This window comes from Syngnathus typhle, linkage group LG6 (assembly GCF_033458585.1).
Source record: "Syngnathus typhle isolate RoL2023-S1 ecotype Sweden linkage group LG6, RoL_Styp_1.0, whole genome shotgun sequence".
NCBI classification, from domain to species: Eukaryota; Metazoa; Chordata; class Actinopteri; order Syngnathiformes; family Syngnathidae; genus Syngnathus; species Syngnathus typhle.
The window spans coordinates 7,001,443-7,021,569 of NC_083743.1; the positions used below are offsets into that span (position 1 = coordinate 7,001,443).

A 20,127-nucleotide genomic window follows, 5' to 3' on the forward strand; every position below is an offset into this window, starting at 1 on the left:
CCCGGAGCTGCAGCCTAGTCTGCACTGTGTAACACGAAGATCGAAAATAACAAAATGATCGCGTATAGGCGAACATCTGAAGTCATTGTGGCTATTAAATAAGTATTTTTTGAAGATAATTTTTAAGCTTCAAGAATAATGATTGGCAAGTTGTCTTGTGCCTAAATAATTTCTCCCCCCCCATCAAACTTTAAAATAACATCCAAGTGTGGTACAGATTTTCAGTTATCGTTTGCTATTTCAAAATTATTATGTTTTGTTTCCAATGCTATCGTAGCTATCGGGACATGTTGTTTTCATTGCATCAAAGTTGATTAGTTGATCATTGTTTTCCAAAGAAGTCAAACCAGATGTTTGCCCATCAGTCTGCTTTCATGAAGCACCACAGAATTCAGAGCGTATTAGCTGCTGAGAGGCTGAAACCAGACAATTTGGTCATTTTAAGTTTATTTACGGCTCTGAACAATAATCACTTCTCAAAATAGTTTGATTCATTTGATGATGTTTGAGATTTGTTTTAGTCTGTACTTTTTTTTTTTTAACTTACCACCAGTATGTACAAGAGTTGAATCATGACAAAAAAACATTTCCCCCCCACATACTTTAGCACAAACTTTTGCCAAGTCTGCTTTTTAGTAGCAAGATGACCTGACGAATGAATAATTATCCGTAAACTCAATAAGATGTGTTCAATGTCAAATAAATTGTTAGTTCCTCATTGTGTGGACTTGATGATAATAAAATGATTCGTCCTTCTGGCCACAGCGGCAGAAAGAAAGAAAGAGTCAGACGTGCTATTAGCTCTGGCGTTCAAAAAAAAAAAAAAAAAATCTATCTCTCACTCTCCCTTGCTCCTTCTATCAGCCTCATTCTCTCTCCCTCATTTAAGCTTCTTGAAGTTCTTCCAAATTGGGTTTTAAATGCCAATTAGGAGGTTGAATGTAGTAAAATAAAAGCAAATGCAGGCAGGATGGCCTCACCTTCTGGCTGCTTAGGCTTCAGAGAGAGCCAAGCCGGACCTTTGGCTCCCAGCGAGGCTTTGAGAGAAATATCCTGCCTAATGAACACATTAATTAGAACCATAACTATTTATAAGATGATAATTAGAAACGAAGGGAGGTAAACTGGGCTTTTCCTGCAATTATTGGAGGATTAATTACGGGAGCTAATGAAGTGGATTTTTGAAACGCGTGGAGGTGAAGTACAGAGATGTGCAGCTCGCTTTGTGATCACTGGCATAATTATTTTCCGCGGCACCAAAGCGTTTGAGGCCGCGCTCCTCGCTGGCTCGGGGGCCGCCTAATAAGCATCATTGCATCGTTATATATGCACTTAAAAAGACTTGCCACTGAAATGGCTGTCTAATTATTTCTAATTGGCAGGACCCGTGTGTTGTCATTGAGCCGTTTGGAGCTGTGAGGCGGCCTGACGTCTAATAACACCCTGGGCCGCCAGGCAAAGAGCCAGAGAGCAATACAGAGAGATAGAGAGAGAGAGCAAAGGAGGCTCTACCAGTTGCTCACAACCGGATCTGCGTTCAGCGAAGCTCAGTTTGTAGGGCAGTGAATGGCGGCCGGTGCGTGATGGTCAGGTCAGCTTTCGAAAGTAGTAAAGTAAATGTATGACCGTCTGCCCCAAACTCATTCGATAGCAAATGTGCCATCTGTCCCGTTTTGACTTTTATCGGAAGCGGTAGTCGCCGAGTTGGCTAAGCTAAAGCGGCCTCCGACTTAACTTTGTGAAGTTTGACTCCCCCTCAAGTCACCCATGTCATTTATTTCACTAATTAGATGATGCACTCTTTAGAAAATATTCGCCGTCTAGCTAAATAAGGTGCAACCAAATGTTTTGTGACTAAACCGTTTGACTAAAACAGAATTGTTCGGAAACCGACGCAATGTTTCCCTTAGGAAATAATGCAAGTATAATTGATCTGTTCCAGACACCCCAAATATGACCAAAAATGTAATCTACAGATAAGAACTATCGTGTAACATACCATGTCATTTAAATACCATAACACGTGTCCGATGTGTGCTGACTCCCATTCTACACAAATTTGAATGTAACTGGATGATTCAGAAAACAGCCACATCCTTTTTATATGAGGGTGTGCACACTTGTGCAACAACATTATCTGTTTGTTATTACCTCCTTGATTACTTAAATACAATTTCTAGGTCACGTTAAAGGTGGAAAATAATTGAAATGATTCATCTTATTTCAGTAGTTTGAACAGGGGGTGTGTAGACTTTCTATATCAGAGTCAGAGTCAGAGTCAGCTTTATATGCACTGTATGTGGCACCTGTAATTAGACACTTAATAATCTCCTAGCCATGCCACACACATCCAAAGAGAAAGGTGCGTGTGTGCAGTGGCCAGGTTTTGAGCGGGCCCTTGGAGACGTGAGCTAGGAGAGCACGCGTGGACAAACCTCAGTCAGCCGTGTTTACCTTGAACTCCGGTTATGATCCCGCTTAAACCATATGGACATTTTTTCCGCAAGCGTGTCTTTGTAATGCGCTGGCACACTCCGAGTTACAACGTGGACTTTTTAGCTCACGTTCATCAACACAGCCTGAAAGTAAGTGTGAGCACATTTACTATGTAAAAATATTTGGATGTGTCGTCTTTTGATCTCTTGATTTGCCTGCGTGCAATAATTATTCATAAAGAGAGCGTGTGAATGATAGCCCGGGATTATTGATGTGTATTTATGCGTGTTAACTCATCGTGAGGCGGAGCCACGTGCGTTGTCTTGCCAAAAAAAAAAAAAAAAAATCCTTCTCCATCATCGCTCAACTTCTCCCCAAGTGGACAACTTGAGAGCAAATTAGAGCTAACTTGTCAGTGGGAAGAACACACACACACACACACGTGGTTTCACTCACACATTTAGTTGTGGCAGAAAAATGAAACAAAGATCACGTGCAGCCTGACTACAACCTTGACAGTCTTTTTGAACGTAATGAAACACTTTCTCAACGTTTTCCGCGAGCCGTCCCCGACGTCGGTTTCGGGCTGAGGAAGCAGGAAGTGGAAATAAACGGGTTGGCCAAAGGATACGCTGTTAAGTGTCGTGCGATTGAGCGCAACCAAGGGCAGGCGGATCGCTTGGGCCACTCTTGATGTTGGGTTTAAATCAAAATGGGGGGAATGTTCAAGTACTTTAAATTTAGTCAAGCAATTGCAGCTGACATATGCCAGATACCTCCTTAAAGTCACAGTACGGGATGTTAAAATAACAGAGTGAATGTAATTTGCGGCATCATTTCAATCTGGGCTTTGACATGCTAATAAAAAATGGAATATTACAGGGGTGGAGTGAAAAGGAATAAAAAGTCGCCGTTACGGAACGAAAAATATCGTAATGTTTTGAGAATAAGGTATTTGATAAGATATAGGCTGTAATTAATAAATAAAGTTATGAGAAAATAGGTATGAAAATAAAATAAAATATTAATAGATGATTTAATGCAATGCTAAATGCTAAAGCTAAATGTGGCAATGTGAGGTCTCCTTTAATATTTCAAAACGTAGTTTCTGTAGCACAATATTAATACAACAGGATCTTTCTTTTTTGACTGTCTTCCTCTAAGGAATAATTGTTGAAATAAAAGTAGTTTTGGTCACAATTTAATATTGTCTTTGCCCTTTCTATTAATTTCCTGATGGGCCGTTTACCGCTGGCTCTTGTTCATGGTGACATGAACTTATGGGGAAAAAAAATAAAAACGGGACAAGCCTGACGAGCCCAAGTTGTGTCAAAAGAGAACTTTATGTCGGAAACCGATAGCGCTGCTTCTTTTATTCGAAACAAACTCCTTCCCCAAGTTGTTTCTTGGGTGTTTAATTAAGTGTAGTTTCCTTTTAGTAGTGGAATGCACGTCTGCTTTTTGTCGGCCCCTTCCTTGGTGCCTGTTACAGTCTACTCGCATGGTTTGTCTCAGCGTTTATGATTTTCTTTTTTTTTTTTTTATATATACCGCACTTGTGAGCGTGTTCCTAAATCACTTAAGCACACAGACGGGGCCCAACAGTCCACGTTTAAACAATACAAGGTTGTTTTGCTATGGGCCCTCAGATCTCGCGCCACTTCATAAATACGCAACGTGTACAAGAGGCAGTAAAATACATCGCCGAGTGGAGAAGGTGCGCACCGGCTGATTGGAACCAGCTTTCTCTCTATATCCCGAAATTTATTCTGTTTATTTTTTTATTTGATCTTTTTCATTATTTTATATATTTTTTATTTTTTTTATTTATTCATTTATTTTGTGTTTGTTTATGTATTTATTTATTTACTCATTAATTACTTTATTTATGCATTAATTAATTTATGATTGCAAACAGATGATAATAACGGATACCAGCAAATCGGGGTACTTTTAAGGTGAAGGTCCAGGAACGTTGCGCAAAAAAAAAACTTGCTTTTTCTCCCAACCCCACCTTCCCAGCCGCCATCTTTTCCAGTGTTTTCTAGACGGACATCTTGGCAACCGATAACATCTCTCTCCTAACCGGCCATAACTAATCGTGTCAGGGCTGTGACGGATGGCGGCAGCAAGTTGGGAAAGGCGAGTTTGGAAAAAGTCGGGCCTGAGTGACTGTGAGCGAGTTGGCAAGTTAGCACCTAGTCGAAGCGTGACCTTCACTTGACCTCACGGCCCACGCCTCCAAATCTCCAGCTGCTAATGGGTGTCACGTCAAGTTTTGGCTGCGCGCGGGTCAAAGGTGACGGGCGCCCACCAGACGGCCAAGTTTAGGATTGCGACAGAGCGGCTGAGTGACGCTCGGCATATGCGCCGATGAAGACGTCTGCTAATCACCACGCACACACTAAAAGCGTCTTTCGGCACAAATTCGTCTTTTGCCCTCATCGTCGGCTGCCCGGCGTAGGTTCGTATAGATCTAAAGGCTTTTTGAACTCTGCTAAATGACTTGACCTTGTGTCTGTAACTGTGTGTGTGTGCGCATTTGGGTGGGTGGTCCGCCCGCCGTCTCATTTCTGCTTCACAGCCCAGCCAGCCAGCCTTGCACTGCAGACGTTTGTGTTGACGCTTGCTTAAATTGAAAGCAAACAGCCGATTATGACAAATCTAAACATTGCTTTTATGACGCGGAGGGAGGACCGAGGGGAGGGTTAGGGAAAAAAAACCATCTCTGTGGATCTTTTCATGCTCTGCCTTTGCCGTCTTAATTGTCTTCACAATCACCTACTTTGCAGCCAGCGTATCGGGCGCGTGTGCGTGCGCCGTGAACCGAGGGAAGGGATAATGCGACTGCTTGGAAGGAGGAAGCAGCTTGGGAAATGATTTCAACAGCTCTCGTAATTAGAGGAATATCATAAATTAAACTTGTGTCTGCTGTGGCTTTTGAAGAGCACTCAAAAGTAATAAATTCTGGATGGTTAACATATTTGCATTCCGTTCAGCTGGCAGCGTCAGGCGGGAACAGCTGTTTTCCGCGTCTTTTGGCAGCAGCGAATACGCATTGCTCACTCAAGGTGCTTTTTAGACACATTGAAATGCCAGGGATGAAAAACAAAAAGTGACTTTTAAGTCGGAATACTAAACTGCTGCTGTGTGCCGTCAGTGGAAATAACTCGGCGTTAATGAAGTTCTTCAAATGTGGCCCGTTTCTTTTTTCAGTTTGTCTACTGTTTGCTATAGTTGATGCCAAGCAAGCATTTTTTTTTTTTTTTGGTGCGAGCTATAGTTTGTGTTTTGTTTACTCAGATGATTGTGCTTGATCAGGGTGTATTGGTTAAGGACGTATAGAAAACAAGCAGTCCAAAAACATCGGATGGCCAGCTGTCCAATCCAAAGTTCCGAATGTGCTTGTAGAGTAGAAAATAAATATCACGTTTGCAATCCTGCCAACGTTGAATCATTTTAATTGAAAACTATTGTGAGCTCATTTAAAGCATCTCTCAAACTCTTCAAGGGCTTCCTGGTCACATTCGGGTCACTGAAACATTCGGTCAGAGCGTCTGTAAGAACTTGACTGGATTTGTTGTTCTTCTAATTATGTCAGCATATCTGGACAAACAGTGCCGGACTTTGCTGCTTCCAGCTTTTTTGATTGTCGATGGAGAAAAGAGGAAACAATATGTGCAGAAATTGGTTGAAGATAAGAAATTGCTGCGCGCCTCTGTCCACGCTCGGCACCCTACTCGGTATCAATAATGACTCGGCCGGGGGTCAGATGCCAGCGGAGGCGTTCACCTGTATCTGACACGCGTCATATCGCGTCGCTGCCATTAATGTCCAATTTTCAATCAAATACAGAAATAGAATGCTGACTGATAAGGGTAACCCACCATCCAGCTTCACGTAATTACCCCAATGGGCTCCGGTGAAGGGATCATATCCCGGCACCCACCGAGGGGAGGGGGGGGGTCAGCGGTGATAAGCGTTAGCCCGGCTCCCAACATGCCGCATAATTATTCGATTGATAATTCCCCGGGAAAAACGGCGCCGGCCAATTGCAGCGTGGGGATTTAATGGAGATGGCGAAAAACGAGGCGGGGAATGGTGAAACAAGCCAGTGATGGGGGATCGGGGGGCTCAAACAGCAAGGGCCTTTTATTAGAAATGAAAATATGTTTAGGCCACAGGGACACCTATTTTCCCCGGAGATAATAAGGCCAATGAAATGTAAAGCGGAGGGAAGACTTGGCATGAGGTCCGGCCGCAAACGTTTATCTGTGCTCGCCTTGCATTAGCCCGTTTATCCCTAGCTTTAAATTAGCTAATCATTCTCCAAGGGGAAGGACTTGGTCAGGAAATTGACATTTAGCAGCACAGGCTCACTGTATTAACTACAGTCAATTTAATTTGCCGCACACCCCCAGAAGTGGGCTGTTTCTTCACAGGGAAGAAAAAAGAGAGGAGGGGGAGAGAGAAACAGAGACGGAGATTGTGTTGAACGCATCTGCGGCTTCTGGCCGCAGTTTGCTTGGCGCTCAATGCAAGACGAAAGCTTGGAACGCTGCGATTCTGTCCTATTTTTTTCCCCCCTCATGTACTGTTGATTACAAACATGCACAGGCATTGTCAACACACAGAGTCACTCATTCCAAAGTCTGTTTGTGCCATTGATGAATTATCTCGCCTGAACCGAAGCCCCCCCCAAAATGCCAATGTTTTTCTTTTCCCTTTTCCCATTAGCTGTGATTCTCTGTGAATCTTAACGGCCGCTTTGGTGCACACTGATAAACACACTCGATCGAATTTGATCAGATGTTTGATTAAAATGGGTGCTCACGCTTGCGGTTTTGCTCAGCTGCGTCTCGACAAAAGGTGCGAGGAAAGTAATTGCACGCAAAGTAGGATTCATCGAATGAGAGGAGTATGAAGTGAAGTGTTTCAAAGTTGAAGAAATCAATTAGTCCAGGAAAAGCTCGTCTTAATTACCAGTTTGGGGTTTGTTGTTTGGAGTTGCCTCCGAGTATTCCAGTTTATTTCAATTCACAAGTCCTTGGTAACTTACAGTGGATGTAAAAGTCTGCACACCCCTGTTCAAATGTCCGATTTTTGTGATTGTGAATTTGTATTTTCTTATTTTTTTTAAATTTAATTTGTTTTTTGAAATACTTTTTTTTATTTTTATTTTTTTAAATAATGCCAAGGGTTTTTCTCTTTATTAATTTGACCTCCAACCTGTCAATAACCCAAATAGGGAAAAAAAAAAGTCCATTGACTAGAAAAGCCTACTAGAACATCCGAACTTTCTGCTGCTTTAATCAGAGCACTTTAAACGACTCTCTTCCCAAAGTAGATGCGCCCAAAATCGTGTTTTTCACCGTAGACTTAAGCTTCGGTTCTGTCTTGTTGGATGTACCAAAACCCCGACTGCAATTCCCTTCCCCACCCGAATCGCCTCAAAATAGCGCAGCCCGTCCTCGCGGCGACGCTCTCCTCGGCTTCTAATTGATTGCAACAGTTGTCAGACTGTTGTCTGTTTGTACGGTGACAGGCGTCTGAAGAAAATGATTAGTTTTCTGTCGGCAGAAAGACAGCTGTGGATGTCCCAAACTGCAAACTAATAAAGGAGGGGGGAAAGCAATAAAGCTTGTGGACAGCAGGTTTGACTGTTTTTATAGACAAATCAATAAAATGATAGATGATGGAAAATAACGATAGCAGCTGATTTCTACCGGGGTTTCCAATCACGATGGCCCGCAAACGGCACACTGATAAAATTGTTTGCTTGAAATCAAGCAAGTATTAATATTATTATTAATAAATGTTTCTGTCTGGCTTCATGTTCGCTTTTTATGTCTGTTGACATGTGTGGGTACAACTATGCAGAGAGTAAATCTCCAACTGTAAATCTTTTGGAGACCAGGGGGGTCAGCAACGGGATCAATAGCGACGACCGGTCCTCCTCTGAGCCTAGCTCTAATTGGCTATATCCCCGCAGCGTGTGTGTGTATGTGTGTGTTTGATTTTATGTAACCGTGACATTATGCCCACACAGTGAAAAATGAACGCGGAGCGCTTAAAGGAAGCCTTTTGGTGACAGTCGCAAGAATTACATTGCCTCCATCTCCTCTAACGACTCCGCAAAGACAGCCGGGCTGTCGATTTAATCTACTTTTCCAGCGGTTTGGGGGGTCATGTTATCAATTCTTTTATTATATCGTCTATATGTTATTGTCAAAAGTATTGACGGAGAACCACAGAGAGCGTGAAAGAGAACTAAAAGTATGAGTGATGCCCGATTGAAGATCGGAACCGACTCGAGCTCACTTTAAAAGTTGGACCGCAGTCTATTCGGTGGCTATTTTGATCTGGTTATTTTCTAAAAATATATATAAAAATATATAAATCTGGAAATAAAATAAAAAAATAAATATACATATATATATATTTTAATTTATTTATTTTTTCTAAAAAATAGATCAAATATTTGTATACATAATATTGGCCTCTCATATCTTAACACTGGTGATCATTTCTAGCTTTCATGATTCTGAAACTTTTTTAAAACGTCTGTCTTCTAGGTCTCATTCCCGCCACCGGCGCTCTCGCAGCAGGAGCCGAGGAAGCCACGGTCGCCGAAGAAGCCGCAGCAGAGAGCGGACCCGGAGCCGACATAAGGGCCGCGATAAAGACAAGGGACGGGATCGGGACCGAGAGAAGAACAAGGACAAGGCGGAGAAAAAGACGTAAGTGATGAATAACCCGCGACACGCAAACGTACACGCGCCAGTCAACTCACCGCTCCCGTGTTAGTCCTAATGTCCACTCCATAGAGAACACGCAGAATATAACCGAGGGCAAATATGAAGCTTAGCCTTGGTCGTCCTTCCATCCATCCGTCACTCAATCCTTTTACCCATCACTGCTTTCTCCTTCAATTTCCTTCTGCAATCAAGCATGGGCCCGCACCCTTCAGCTAATCTGATCCAGTTCCCCCTTGTAAGAAAAGATGACACGGTGATAGAGGAGTCGAAGGTTATTCCATTTTTAGCGACTTTGTTCAAGTTTGCAACTTTTGCCGCTCGTGGTCTGCCCGCAATAAGTCTTGCCGCATAATAAGATTTTCCGCATCTTTGGTGCCTTTAGTGTGTCTGTCTTGGGACAAAAAAGTGGGAGATTGCAACCTTTCATTGAGGTCTGCAAGCGTACAGGTTGTTTTGCTTCAGGGCAAACTACCAGAATAGCATCCTTAATTCTTCGCCAATATTCCATGCTTATATATATTTTTTTGCTCAACTGCAGTTGTTTATTAAATATTTTTTTTACAATATATTTGGAGTTGTTTTGAGGCTATTGATGTTTTTCTATTCGGGTTACGCATAGCTGAACAATAGCCTTGTTTGAAAATAATACACTGCCTGTTTTTTGTGTGTGTGTGTGTCCATACACAGAATGAGTTCGGCCATTTTTAAAACGTCAGATTGAACGTTGATTGATGTATGTGTGTGCTTAAGTGATGCGCACCATCTGCTCAGCCTCACATCGGTGTGGGAGGACTGAACTCACAAGTTGAAATCAATCCGAAGTGGGTGCTTTATGGAAATTTTCACTGTCTAGCCAATCTCAATTTATTAGCAAACCTCAATAAATTTCAATCTCGTAGGAATACGATAACAGATGCAACTGAGCCCTTCCAACCGTTGTACCTACGTCCAGCATTTAATATGCCAGTTCCAAAAATAGTACAAAACTAGTCATCCCCCTCCCAAAAAATTGTGCGTAACTTGTCCGTGAACAATGACATTTGTAACGAGGTTCCACTCCACGGGAAGAATGTCTACGCATCCTGTTAAAGTCGCATTCCGCATGTCTAGTGAAATAATTAATATCAAATGTTAACGCTGACCAGCTCAGCCTGAGCTACCGTTTGACATGGAAGAAATCCCACAGTCGTTCAAATATGCAACACGGTGCCAACTCCGTGTGCGGCGGCGTGTTTAATGAGCACCGCCAGAGCTCAGCAAGCCACCATTTGGTCTTTAAACAGACTTTAAACAGAGTCAATTAGACTAAATTACATATAATATACCAACGGCCACAGATTTTTTTTTTTGGTGTTATTAATTTTGTATTTTCACAGGTGGCATTTTGCATCATTGATTTGAGTTTACATCCGGCGTGTCATGAAAAAAATCCCCCTGTGGACCCTTTCAGCCAATCAGAACGTCTCGCCGCATCACCGCTCGTGTCGTCCTCCTTTTGAATTAGGAAGCGAATAAAGCCAAAGAAAAACCTTTAATCTCCCGAGGCCCGTTGAACCGAGGTCTTAAAGCGTTTTTCGATATTCCCAAATTCATTTTCAGAACGCATGCCGTTTCTTTTAAAGGAATAGCGCTTCTATATTTGCTGTCATTATATATTGCTTTTCTTCGATGGCTATCAGGAAAACAAATAAAGCTATCAAAGAAAATGTTAAGCTAGGCGACTATATCTATTTTCTTATTAAGGCTTCAATATCCTTCAGCGGCGATAGGAATCTCCTTCTTTATCGCTGACCCCGCTTGAGCCTGTCTTCATTTGAGCGCACATATGAACTTCCGAGGTTTGTGTGTGTGTGGGTGTGTGTGTGCGCGTGTGCGTGTGTGTGAATCTGTTTGTCTGTGCGTGTGTTGCATGCAACCACCTGTAGCCAGATTAGATGTGGTTCAAATTACGTATCGTTGAAAAAAATAATAAAGTAATATGAAATAATAGTATTATATATTAATAATAAAAAATAAATAATGTAATAATAAAATAATATAGGAATATTATAATAGAAAAAAAAATATATAAAAAAACCTGAATTAGATTCATCAAAATCGTGCAGCCTAACAGTTTTGATGCTGCAAACTCCCCCTTTTAAAAACTCAATGGTAAACGTTTTTGACTCGCCGGTGTGTCTGTGGGCCTCGTCACGTCGTTATCGGGAACCTAAACCGGGACGACGTGGATGCTCCTCGCACGCTTCCACGGGAGATGAGCAGGATGACAATTGCTCCTTTCGCCCAAGAAAGACAGCTGACAGATGTTTGAGGAATATTTTCAACTCAAGGATTGCAGATGTGCATCCTGTCTGCGCCCGCCACCTTGTCTTCTCCCTCATTTCCTCTCGTCTTCGTCTAATGGTGATGTCGGGGACGGGTGGAGGGGGTGGCGGTCTTATTTTAAACCCCCGTGATCTGTATCACTTGGCTCGCAAACAGCGCTCACACTGTAGTACTCCAAGCTCATTTCCATCCAGGTCTCCTTGCTGGGTGGGAGGGGAGGTGCGAGGGATCAGGAGCTTTTTCGGAGAGTCTGTCAGGATGAAAGCGGGACGGGTGGGGGGTTCAGAGCGGCACCCTGACAACCCACAGTGTTGTGCACGCGCTGTTGTCGTCATTAAACATTTAGCGCTCCTCTCGTATGACAGCAGGCAACTTGGTGCTCCGCCGGCGTGTTTTCATGCAAAATTCATTGGAAACGACGAGCTCTTGTTAAGAGATCTTGTTGCTTTTCACCAGTGGCGAAGGGTTAAGTGGGTGATTGGAGGTGCGCCGGTGCGCGCCAGCGAGGCCGGACGTCTTTTGTTTTCCCCCGGCTCTGTATTTGTGCGTCAGTGGTGGATTTCCTTTAAGTCACATCCCAATTTTTTATTAATGGCCATCTTAATCACCACATTGGTGGCACGTACTTAATTACATGTGCTAAACTACACGCGTGCGTTCATCCTCTTTCATTTTCCAACTTGTGCGAACAAGTGTGCGCTTGCAAAAGGCGGCAAACCTTCAAAGGGGCCCGTGTCAATAAATGGCATGGCTGATATCCTAGAAAACGATATCATTATAACATTTCCATCAAACGTCCCATTTTAGTTGGCTGTTTTCAAGCCGCATCCGCTATGGGATGCGAGGACGGAGAGGCGACGGCGACAACATTGATGACATCACGCCACGGGAGTCGGAAACCCAAAAGAAAACATTTTGCTATTTATCGCATCTATAAAGGCAAGCGGATCACCGAGGAATGCGACTCGCCGCACCCTTTTGCTACGGCGCCACCGCTGATCATTTCCAATAATTGGCACGATGGGACTATTAGTTGTTGATACAGCTGTTGTCGTGCCCATTCTACCCGCCGTTCCCCCCTCATCTCAAAGCAACCAGTCGAGCCAGATGGTTGCCCCACAGAGTCTGGGTTCTATTCGAGATTTTTCTTTAGAGAGAGAATTTTTCTCCCCCTTGCCTCCATTTCCTTGTGCTTTCTGATGTTTTTCTTATATACAATATATATAATATATGAGTTGTGACCCACTCAAAGTGCCTTAAGACGTTGTGGATGGACGCTATAGAAATAAAGTTGACTTGACATGCACGTAATGGTGAGCTGAATCTTGCAGACAGGTTAAGTGTAAAAGAAAACACGTTGTACTCGCGGCGTTTTTAGACGAGACAGGGAGCCGGGGCAAAAAATAAAAAAAAACAGTAGCGGGGTAGTCGAGATCACGCTATCATTGTGGAATTAGTTGTTGACAAATCGGCGAGTCTGTACAACCTCAAGTTTACATTTTTTCTCCTCCATCACATTTCTCCACCTGAAGTCAAATTTTTTCAAAACTTATGCTAACCTTCGGGCGATTGCCTCATCCTCAATCATGAGGTTTTCCCAATTAAGCTGAACTTTTATTCTGTGCCAGATCCACCTTTCCCGGTCTCGTCCGAGTGGTTCGGACATCTTCCCCCCGTTTATGCAAAAGTAGCTGTAATGAGCTTTAGGTTAAAGACACCAACCGAGAGTCTCCATTTTATGAAAGCGTCTTCTGATGTCTGTGAAATCGCCTCGGCGTTTACCGTTTTTCACATTCCAAAGCTTTGGGGCCGAACATGATTTCTCATTCATTCCCGTTTGATCCCATTCAGTGATTGCTCTCATTATTTCCTTTCCCCTCTCTTCGATGAAAGTGAACAGTACCCAGCTTCGCCAATGGGGGTTTCAGCGGGAGCCTCAGGCCTCCGCTTGGCTAGCGCTGCGCCGTCTTCTCAGCTTTAACCTCTGGAAGACGCGTTGCTGTGAGGCACAGAGAAAACAAAATAACACACACAAACACACACACACACACAGTTTGTGTTGGTTTTCACTCCCTCCTCGCTTCACACCGAGGAAAAAATTGCCTGCTTCTTTGCCGTTGTTCAACATCTATCAGCTCATTAGTGTCGGTAATACACAGTAAGTGTACAAAGTGTGTGTTTTTTTTTGTTGTCGTTGTATATAAGTAGGTAGCCAAAGCCTGCGGCATCCTCTCCCATGTGCACGGGTGGTATGGATGTGACCGCTGTTTTTTGTGTGTTTGTGTGTGTTGTGTAAAGGACTCGAGGCTGTGTCTGTAGAAGTGTTGCTTTGGGGAGGTAAATGAAACTACAAACAGCGTCTTCAGAACCTTTGGATAATCTCACAGTGTATCAAATCAATGAGTCGTTTTACTTGTTTATTAAAAGCGCTTGAGTTGTGCGCTTGACTTGGGCCATTAGATACTCTTTTGCCGTGAAGATAATAATGAGCAAAAGTTGCTTTTGATTTTCTCTCGTGCACGACGCGCAGCTTCAGATTCAACCTGTGCTGCTTTAGGAAATCATTTTAAGAACGTCAGCCAGTCATCCCTCAAATGGCCTCAATTGTGCACTGCCGCTGTCAAACCAAATATTTTAAATATTTATTTGCATTACACCGGAAATATGTTTGTCTTAATGGTCTTTGCAGTGACTTTGTACCACAAAGTGCCATGAATGACCCGTCCAAATGTGCACTTGTGCCTGTGTATGAACGAAGTGTGTGTGTGAGGGAGGGGGGGGGTTTATCTGGCCACTTTTAATCACAGGAGAGACACCCCCAGTGAGCGATAGCGAGCTGTGACAATCCACTTAGTGCGCTCTGTAATCTGCTTAACCATTTAGTGAGTTGTTAAAGGAGTATGCAAATAGTTGCATGGGGAAAAAAAAAAAAAAAAAACTGACACACACACACACACACTGGCTCTAGCTGGCGATTTGTAGCGCTAACACATTTAGCGTTGCGAGTGTGTGTCCGAGTGTGTTGATGTGTTGGAGACCTGCTGCAGGCACGAAGAGAAGCCAGGCCTGGAGCGTGATGACAGAGACCAGATCCGGCCAAATAGAAGTCCAGACCCCCCCCCTCCTCCTCTGCCCCCCTAAAACGTGCACACACACACATGCATGAAAAACACAACCGCACAAGCCTCCCCAATCCAATTACCCTGTTCCCCTCTTTTATTCTCTCCTGTCGTCTCTTTGCATCCGTGTATACCTTCGTCGCCTCTTCTTTAAACTTTGTTTTATGCAATTGGACTTTCATAGAGCAGGTTGCGAAAGATCTCGCCTGGCCTCACCGCCGCGGTTGTTTACGGCTCCGAAGTCAAGATCGTACGCGGCCGGGTTATGAGCACAAAACACGACAGGCCGCCTCTGATTTAGAGCATTATGTAAATGCGCTTGTCGGCGAAAATATGTTTTTCTCTCGCAAGAAAAAAAAAAAAAAGGGTTGTGGGTTTGTTTGGTCCGGCGTTAAAAAGAAGATTGTTGTGGCACACTGTTAATGTTTCATTTTCTCGCCACTTCGGGGGCTTCTTCATCTGCACTTCACTCAAGCCTTTATAGCAAAAGACCAGTTTCCTCCAGAAAAACAAATAACAAGACTGAGTTTGCTATTGATAAAATATTACTTTTTTTTCTTTTTAAAGGGAGTTGACGTCAGAATGTCTCAGCAGAATTCCCGATTAATATTTGAATACCAAAATGTTGTTTGCGACCGTGCTTGAATCCAAACGTGTATCTTTGTCTTGGTGACATGTTTCCAGTTGACTTTATTATTGCTGAAAAAAAAAAAAAATCAAGATTAATTTCAGTTGACGCTTGTGCTTTGAGGCCAAACCGTTTTAGCAACTTGACCAGCACTGAAACAGCCGCCGTCTTTGTGCCGCGCCTTCCTTCAAGTCCGGGAGACGCACGAGCGTACACGCCGGCGCTCACCCCGCAGGCCGCCGAGCGCTCGGGGCCACGTTGCTTTGTATTCTGACGGACAGGCAGGCGGAAAGAAAGACTCACCCCGGGCTAGCGATTACGTGACACGGCAGGAGTAGCAACAGCGCTAAGAAAAGTGCAAAAGGCACGGCTTGCAGATGAAATGAATAACAATGTATGCGACGTGTCTCGCCAGACCTTCGATAACCTGCACGCCGGAGCCGAGCCGAGTCGCTGTGACAGCCCGGTCTTTGTGGACACTTTATCCTGCCTGTACACTTGTAAGGTAGAGCTGGGATAATCGCACCTAATCTAATTAGGACTAAAGAGGGCCATGACTGAGGCTGGCCAGAGGCTAGCGACACACACACACACACACACAAAATCCTGTTTGCATTCGAAAAATAAGGTTGTCATATTGATTATGCAAATCAGGCGCTAACCGCGGCTAACTGCCTCACAGGCCAGCCGGTTACAGCTGACACAAGCCAAAGAGAGGAGGAAAGGATTAGGACAGGGTTAGCTTTATGCCACCGTTTTGCATGTACTGTTTACCCCCCCCCCCCTCTTTCTCTGTAGGCTGGTCCTAGCTGCTGCTTTGCCATTTTTTGTCATGCAGAGTGACTAGATCACCTGTAACAGTCTTTTTGGATTTCAAATGGAAATATGTTGAAATTGGAAGGGGCGGAGAAATGAGAGGAAAATGTCACGGACTCGCAAATGTCAGACTAGCTGTCGCTTCCATATCAATTTGGTTCGTATTGATGAGAGTTAATCAGCCCGATTTTTGTTTATATTTTTGGATTTATTTTAACACATTACATGATAAGACAACTGCTCCATCAAAAAAAAAATCTGCAAAATATTGCCATTAATCATTACTTTATTGTTGTAAGTGTAAAGGAACGAAAAATATTATTATTTTATTTGTTATATATATTTTGTAATGACTCAGTTGTCAGAATTCTGACAAATATCGTGTAAAAAAAACAAAATATGAATCAATTTCAATTGGGAATATTCTTTAGATGTGATTAAATTGAGTCACGAGCTTGACCATGGAATAAATTCAAACTCTAAAAGTCTGCCAAGGCGCCACTGCTCATGTTCTCGGCGCATCTCAATCATATATTTAAAGGAAGTTGCTGAAAAAGTTCTCCAACAGTTTGTCGTCCGATTGTATTTATTGACCATATAAATGTGTGCCAATACAGAATGTGTATTGCGTCTGCGCATACGCCAGAGTTGTGCAGCCATATTGCTCTCCCCTCCTTCAGAAGCTCTTCTCGGGCTGAGGGTACAATGTCCAATTGAAGGGCAGGATTGAAAGTGATTACCTTGTTAACTCCTGGCACCCACTGCTAGCTTGAAATAGAGCTGAGCGCCAGGGCCTGATTTGCAAATGAATAACCTTCTTGCCCCCCCCCCCTCTCTCATCTTCCTCCCCCTCCTTTTTTTTTTTTTTTGTCCATTTGATGCCAAGATCATCTTTTTATATTGTGCCATGACAGATGCTGCGCGAAGCCACCATTGTTCCCCATCAGTCTTCTGGCGAGCCAAAAGATTTCCACATGTGATTTTAACAGTGACAAAAATCCCACCCCTCCGTAGCGGCGCTTTGCTCTTTGTGTATGAGCGCAGCAATCTCCAGACTTTGCGAGCAGAATGTTGGGTGGTGTCATTGTCTGCTTCTCAATAACGGAGAGGTAGCGCTCCGATTAGGGAAGCCTCTAATTGGGCGATATGAAAGACGGCCGCCTGCTATTGAAGAAACCGCCGGGAAATGGATTGCTCTCCGACGTTATCCCCCTTTTGCGGTTTCTTTTGTGAGCTACTGCTTTCACTCTATGAAGCTGAAAAAAAAAATTCTTTGCCTTTGCATCGATTTGCTCCAAATATGCAAGTTGCTGCGATGGTCAAGACTTAATTACAGGAAATATTTTTCTTGGCCAACGAGGGTTCTCTTGTGTTCCGCGTGACAACGTAATCTAATGCCACCGCGGGTTAATCGATTAAAACCGATTAAAAAGACTTACTCGGTGGAATTTAGACAATTTTTGACAGCTTGTCTCTCCATTGTGAAGTGAAACAATAAAGAACAGTCCAATGTTTAGCCTGTAATTTATACATTTAATGTTGCATGTGATAAGGGACCAAAAAATAAAATCTTATTCATCATATCGTCACTACCCAAACTAGGGCCTGTCCGATTAATCAGCCTGTCAATTTAATTGACCAATTTCCGTCGACCTTCAAACATTGTCTGAATTTTAGGGTGGGGGAACTTAGAGTGCTTCAGTGATAAATCTCAATCATGCTCTTACCGACAATACCATCAGGTCCAAAAACCAAACAGTCCTTATTCCTCTCAGGTCTTGCACGGAGAATTGATAGCCCCCCCAACCCCCCCCCCCCCCCCCTTGCTGACATTTGCCCATCTTGTTTGTGTGTTTGTGTGTACCATCCTTTCTATTTGCGACATAAAGCCCGAGAGCTTGCCACGATAGCGCCCGCACAAGAATGCCATTTCAATTTCAAATGACAGCCACGTTTAAAAGGAACTGCGGCGATAGCAATCAAGCCTGAGGGGCACACCGGGCTTTTTGTATCACGTCCCTCGACTACTTCATATCAAGCGTTCGCCTTGTGCTGCTAAAAGGCACATGTCACTGATGGCGGGGGGGGGGGATGTTTATTACACCGTGCTTTCTTTTATTCAAATGTGCACGCTTGTGTGTGCGCGCGTCTGCGTGTGTGTCCATCGACTTTCCAATAAATACGCCTGTCGTTATATCAGCAGTCAAACGACATGAATTCTCAATGACACGCTTGACAAGTCGCCTGATTGTGGCAAATGGGGTGGCTGACACACACACACACACACACACACACACACACACACACAGGAATGATGTCTCCGTATGAAGGCCTCAGTTATTTCATTATAACTTAATTTCTTAGCTCACCACCTCTTCATTCAAAATGCCCCCCATTTGGAATTCCAGACCACTTCCACATGGCAGTGACAGTGACACTGATATCCATGACATCATTTGGGAAAGATGCCGGCTCCCCCGCGCTCTCAAAAGACACTTTACAACCTCAAAATCAAAAGATTAGAGTGTTCTGTGTTTTAGACCACATGTTTTTTTAAATGAACAAAGACGGCGATAACTCAACCGATTCATGAATTGTTGCTTGTCAGCACCAATCGACTCTCTCACACAGGCAGTATTTCTGCGCAAAGAAAAAAATTCAAGTTTAGGACTTTTAAGTTTAGTGTGAATCAAGGCTAAAAAAAAAAAAAAAAAAATCTATGAATGGGCTAGCGAGGAAAAGCGAAGGCAGTAGCAGGAAAGTACCGACAGTGTGATGGATGGAAGGCACCGTGGTAAATTGGTCAATATTGACCTTGACATTGCTTAGTTTGTTTGATCAACTTCACTTAATTAACCACAGTAATTAACATCAGCACTCTTAGTCGGTCACTTCCTGTTTGTTAAAAAAAAAAAAAACTGCTTTGCTTTAATTTTTTTTATCTTAGCATTACGTGTGCCCCTGATGTTTAGCATCATAAGAGTCGGGATCGGTTTTGAGTGAATCGGCTCATTGCAGTCATTTTGTCTTAATTTCTTTCAGACATGGGGAGTCAAATTATTGCGAAAAATGTTGACAATTATTATTATTATTATTTTCTTACCATAAGTGGATATGACTTTATCCCATTTGCAGTTGCGTTTGTTATACTGTTTTGTCAATGAAGTGATTATTACTTAAAATAGTTCAAACTAATGTCATGAAATGGCACACTCGAATGTTTCAAGGTTCATGATGTAACATCGCCATTTAGCCCATAGCACTCCTCCGCCCGCCTAATTCCCATGGTGTATTCTCTTCTATTTCTGCTCCGATGCCGAGTCCCGCTGCGTAATTGTTATAAGCGAGCAAGGCCGCCACGTCTCCCAAGGCCTTGTGCTACACCGACCATTCCGATCTGGCCTGCCTCCGCTACAAATTGGATGAACAGCCACTGACACATTTTCAATATTATTACATTAAACCAAGTGGATTTTGATTGATAACCTAATATGGGCCTAATGCAAAACATCAATCACGGCAAGTATATTAATTATTTAATATTGTGGCCTAATTCAGAAATCAATGCCGCCGCTGCGTGGAAGGCACCGAGGAGGAAAGGGAGGGGTGAGGACAGCGAGAGAATGAGGAGAAACAGAGTTTGCTCCCTTAAGACTTCATCAGATGAGATGATGTTTTGAACACGGGAGAAGCGTGTTGACTGCCTAGCTGGCCCCCACCGTGAAGTTTGAAAAGAAAGCCTGATTAAATGCCGTGATGTTTTTAATCGTGAAACGATATGTTGCAAAAAGAAAGTGGAAAGGATGCAGGAGGAGGAGGAGGAGGGATTGGAGCGTGTCCGTGTCTCCCCTGTGTTCGATTGTTTCCCCGCTAATTGCGCTTCATTAGCGGATTACACACACTGTCACCACGGTAACAAATGTCTCGCTGTCTGCCCGCCGCGCGCCCCGCCATGTATAATAAATGTGGCGGGGTGTTTGTCACAATGTAATGTAATTACAGCCCCCGATGAAGTTGGCCTTAAGTGCTCGACTTTGTGCTGCCG

The 20,127-nt window shown here is 43.4% G+C and overlaps 1 protein-coding gene across 2 annotated transcripts in view; it reads left to right on the forward strand.

The window, feature by feature from the left end:
* LOC133155976 (serine/Arginine-related protein 53-like) overlaps window positions 1-20,127 on the forward strand; it is a 67,150-nt gene that overhangs the window by 5,218 nt on the left and 41,805 nt on the right. For both annotated transcript variants that reach the window (XM_061281676.1, XM_061281675.1), the window contains exon 4: window positions 9,012-9,176. In XM_061281676.1, coding sequence (XP_061137660.1) covers window positions 9,012-9,176 — 165 coding nt within the window. The remainder of the gene's footprint in view (window positions 1-9,011; window positions 9,177-20,127) is intronic.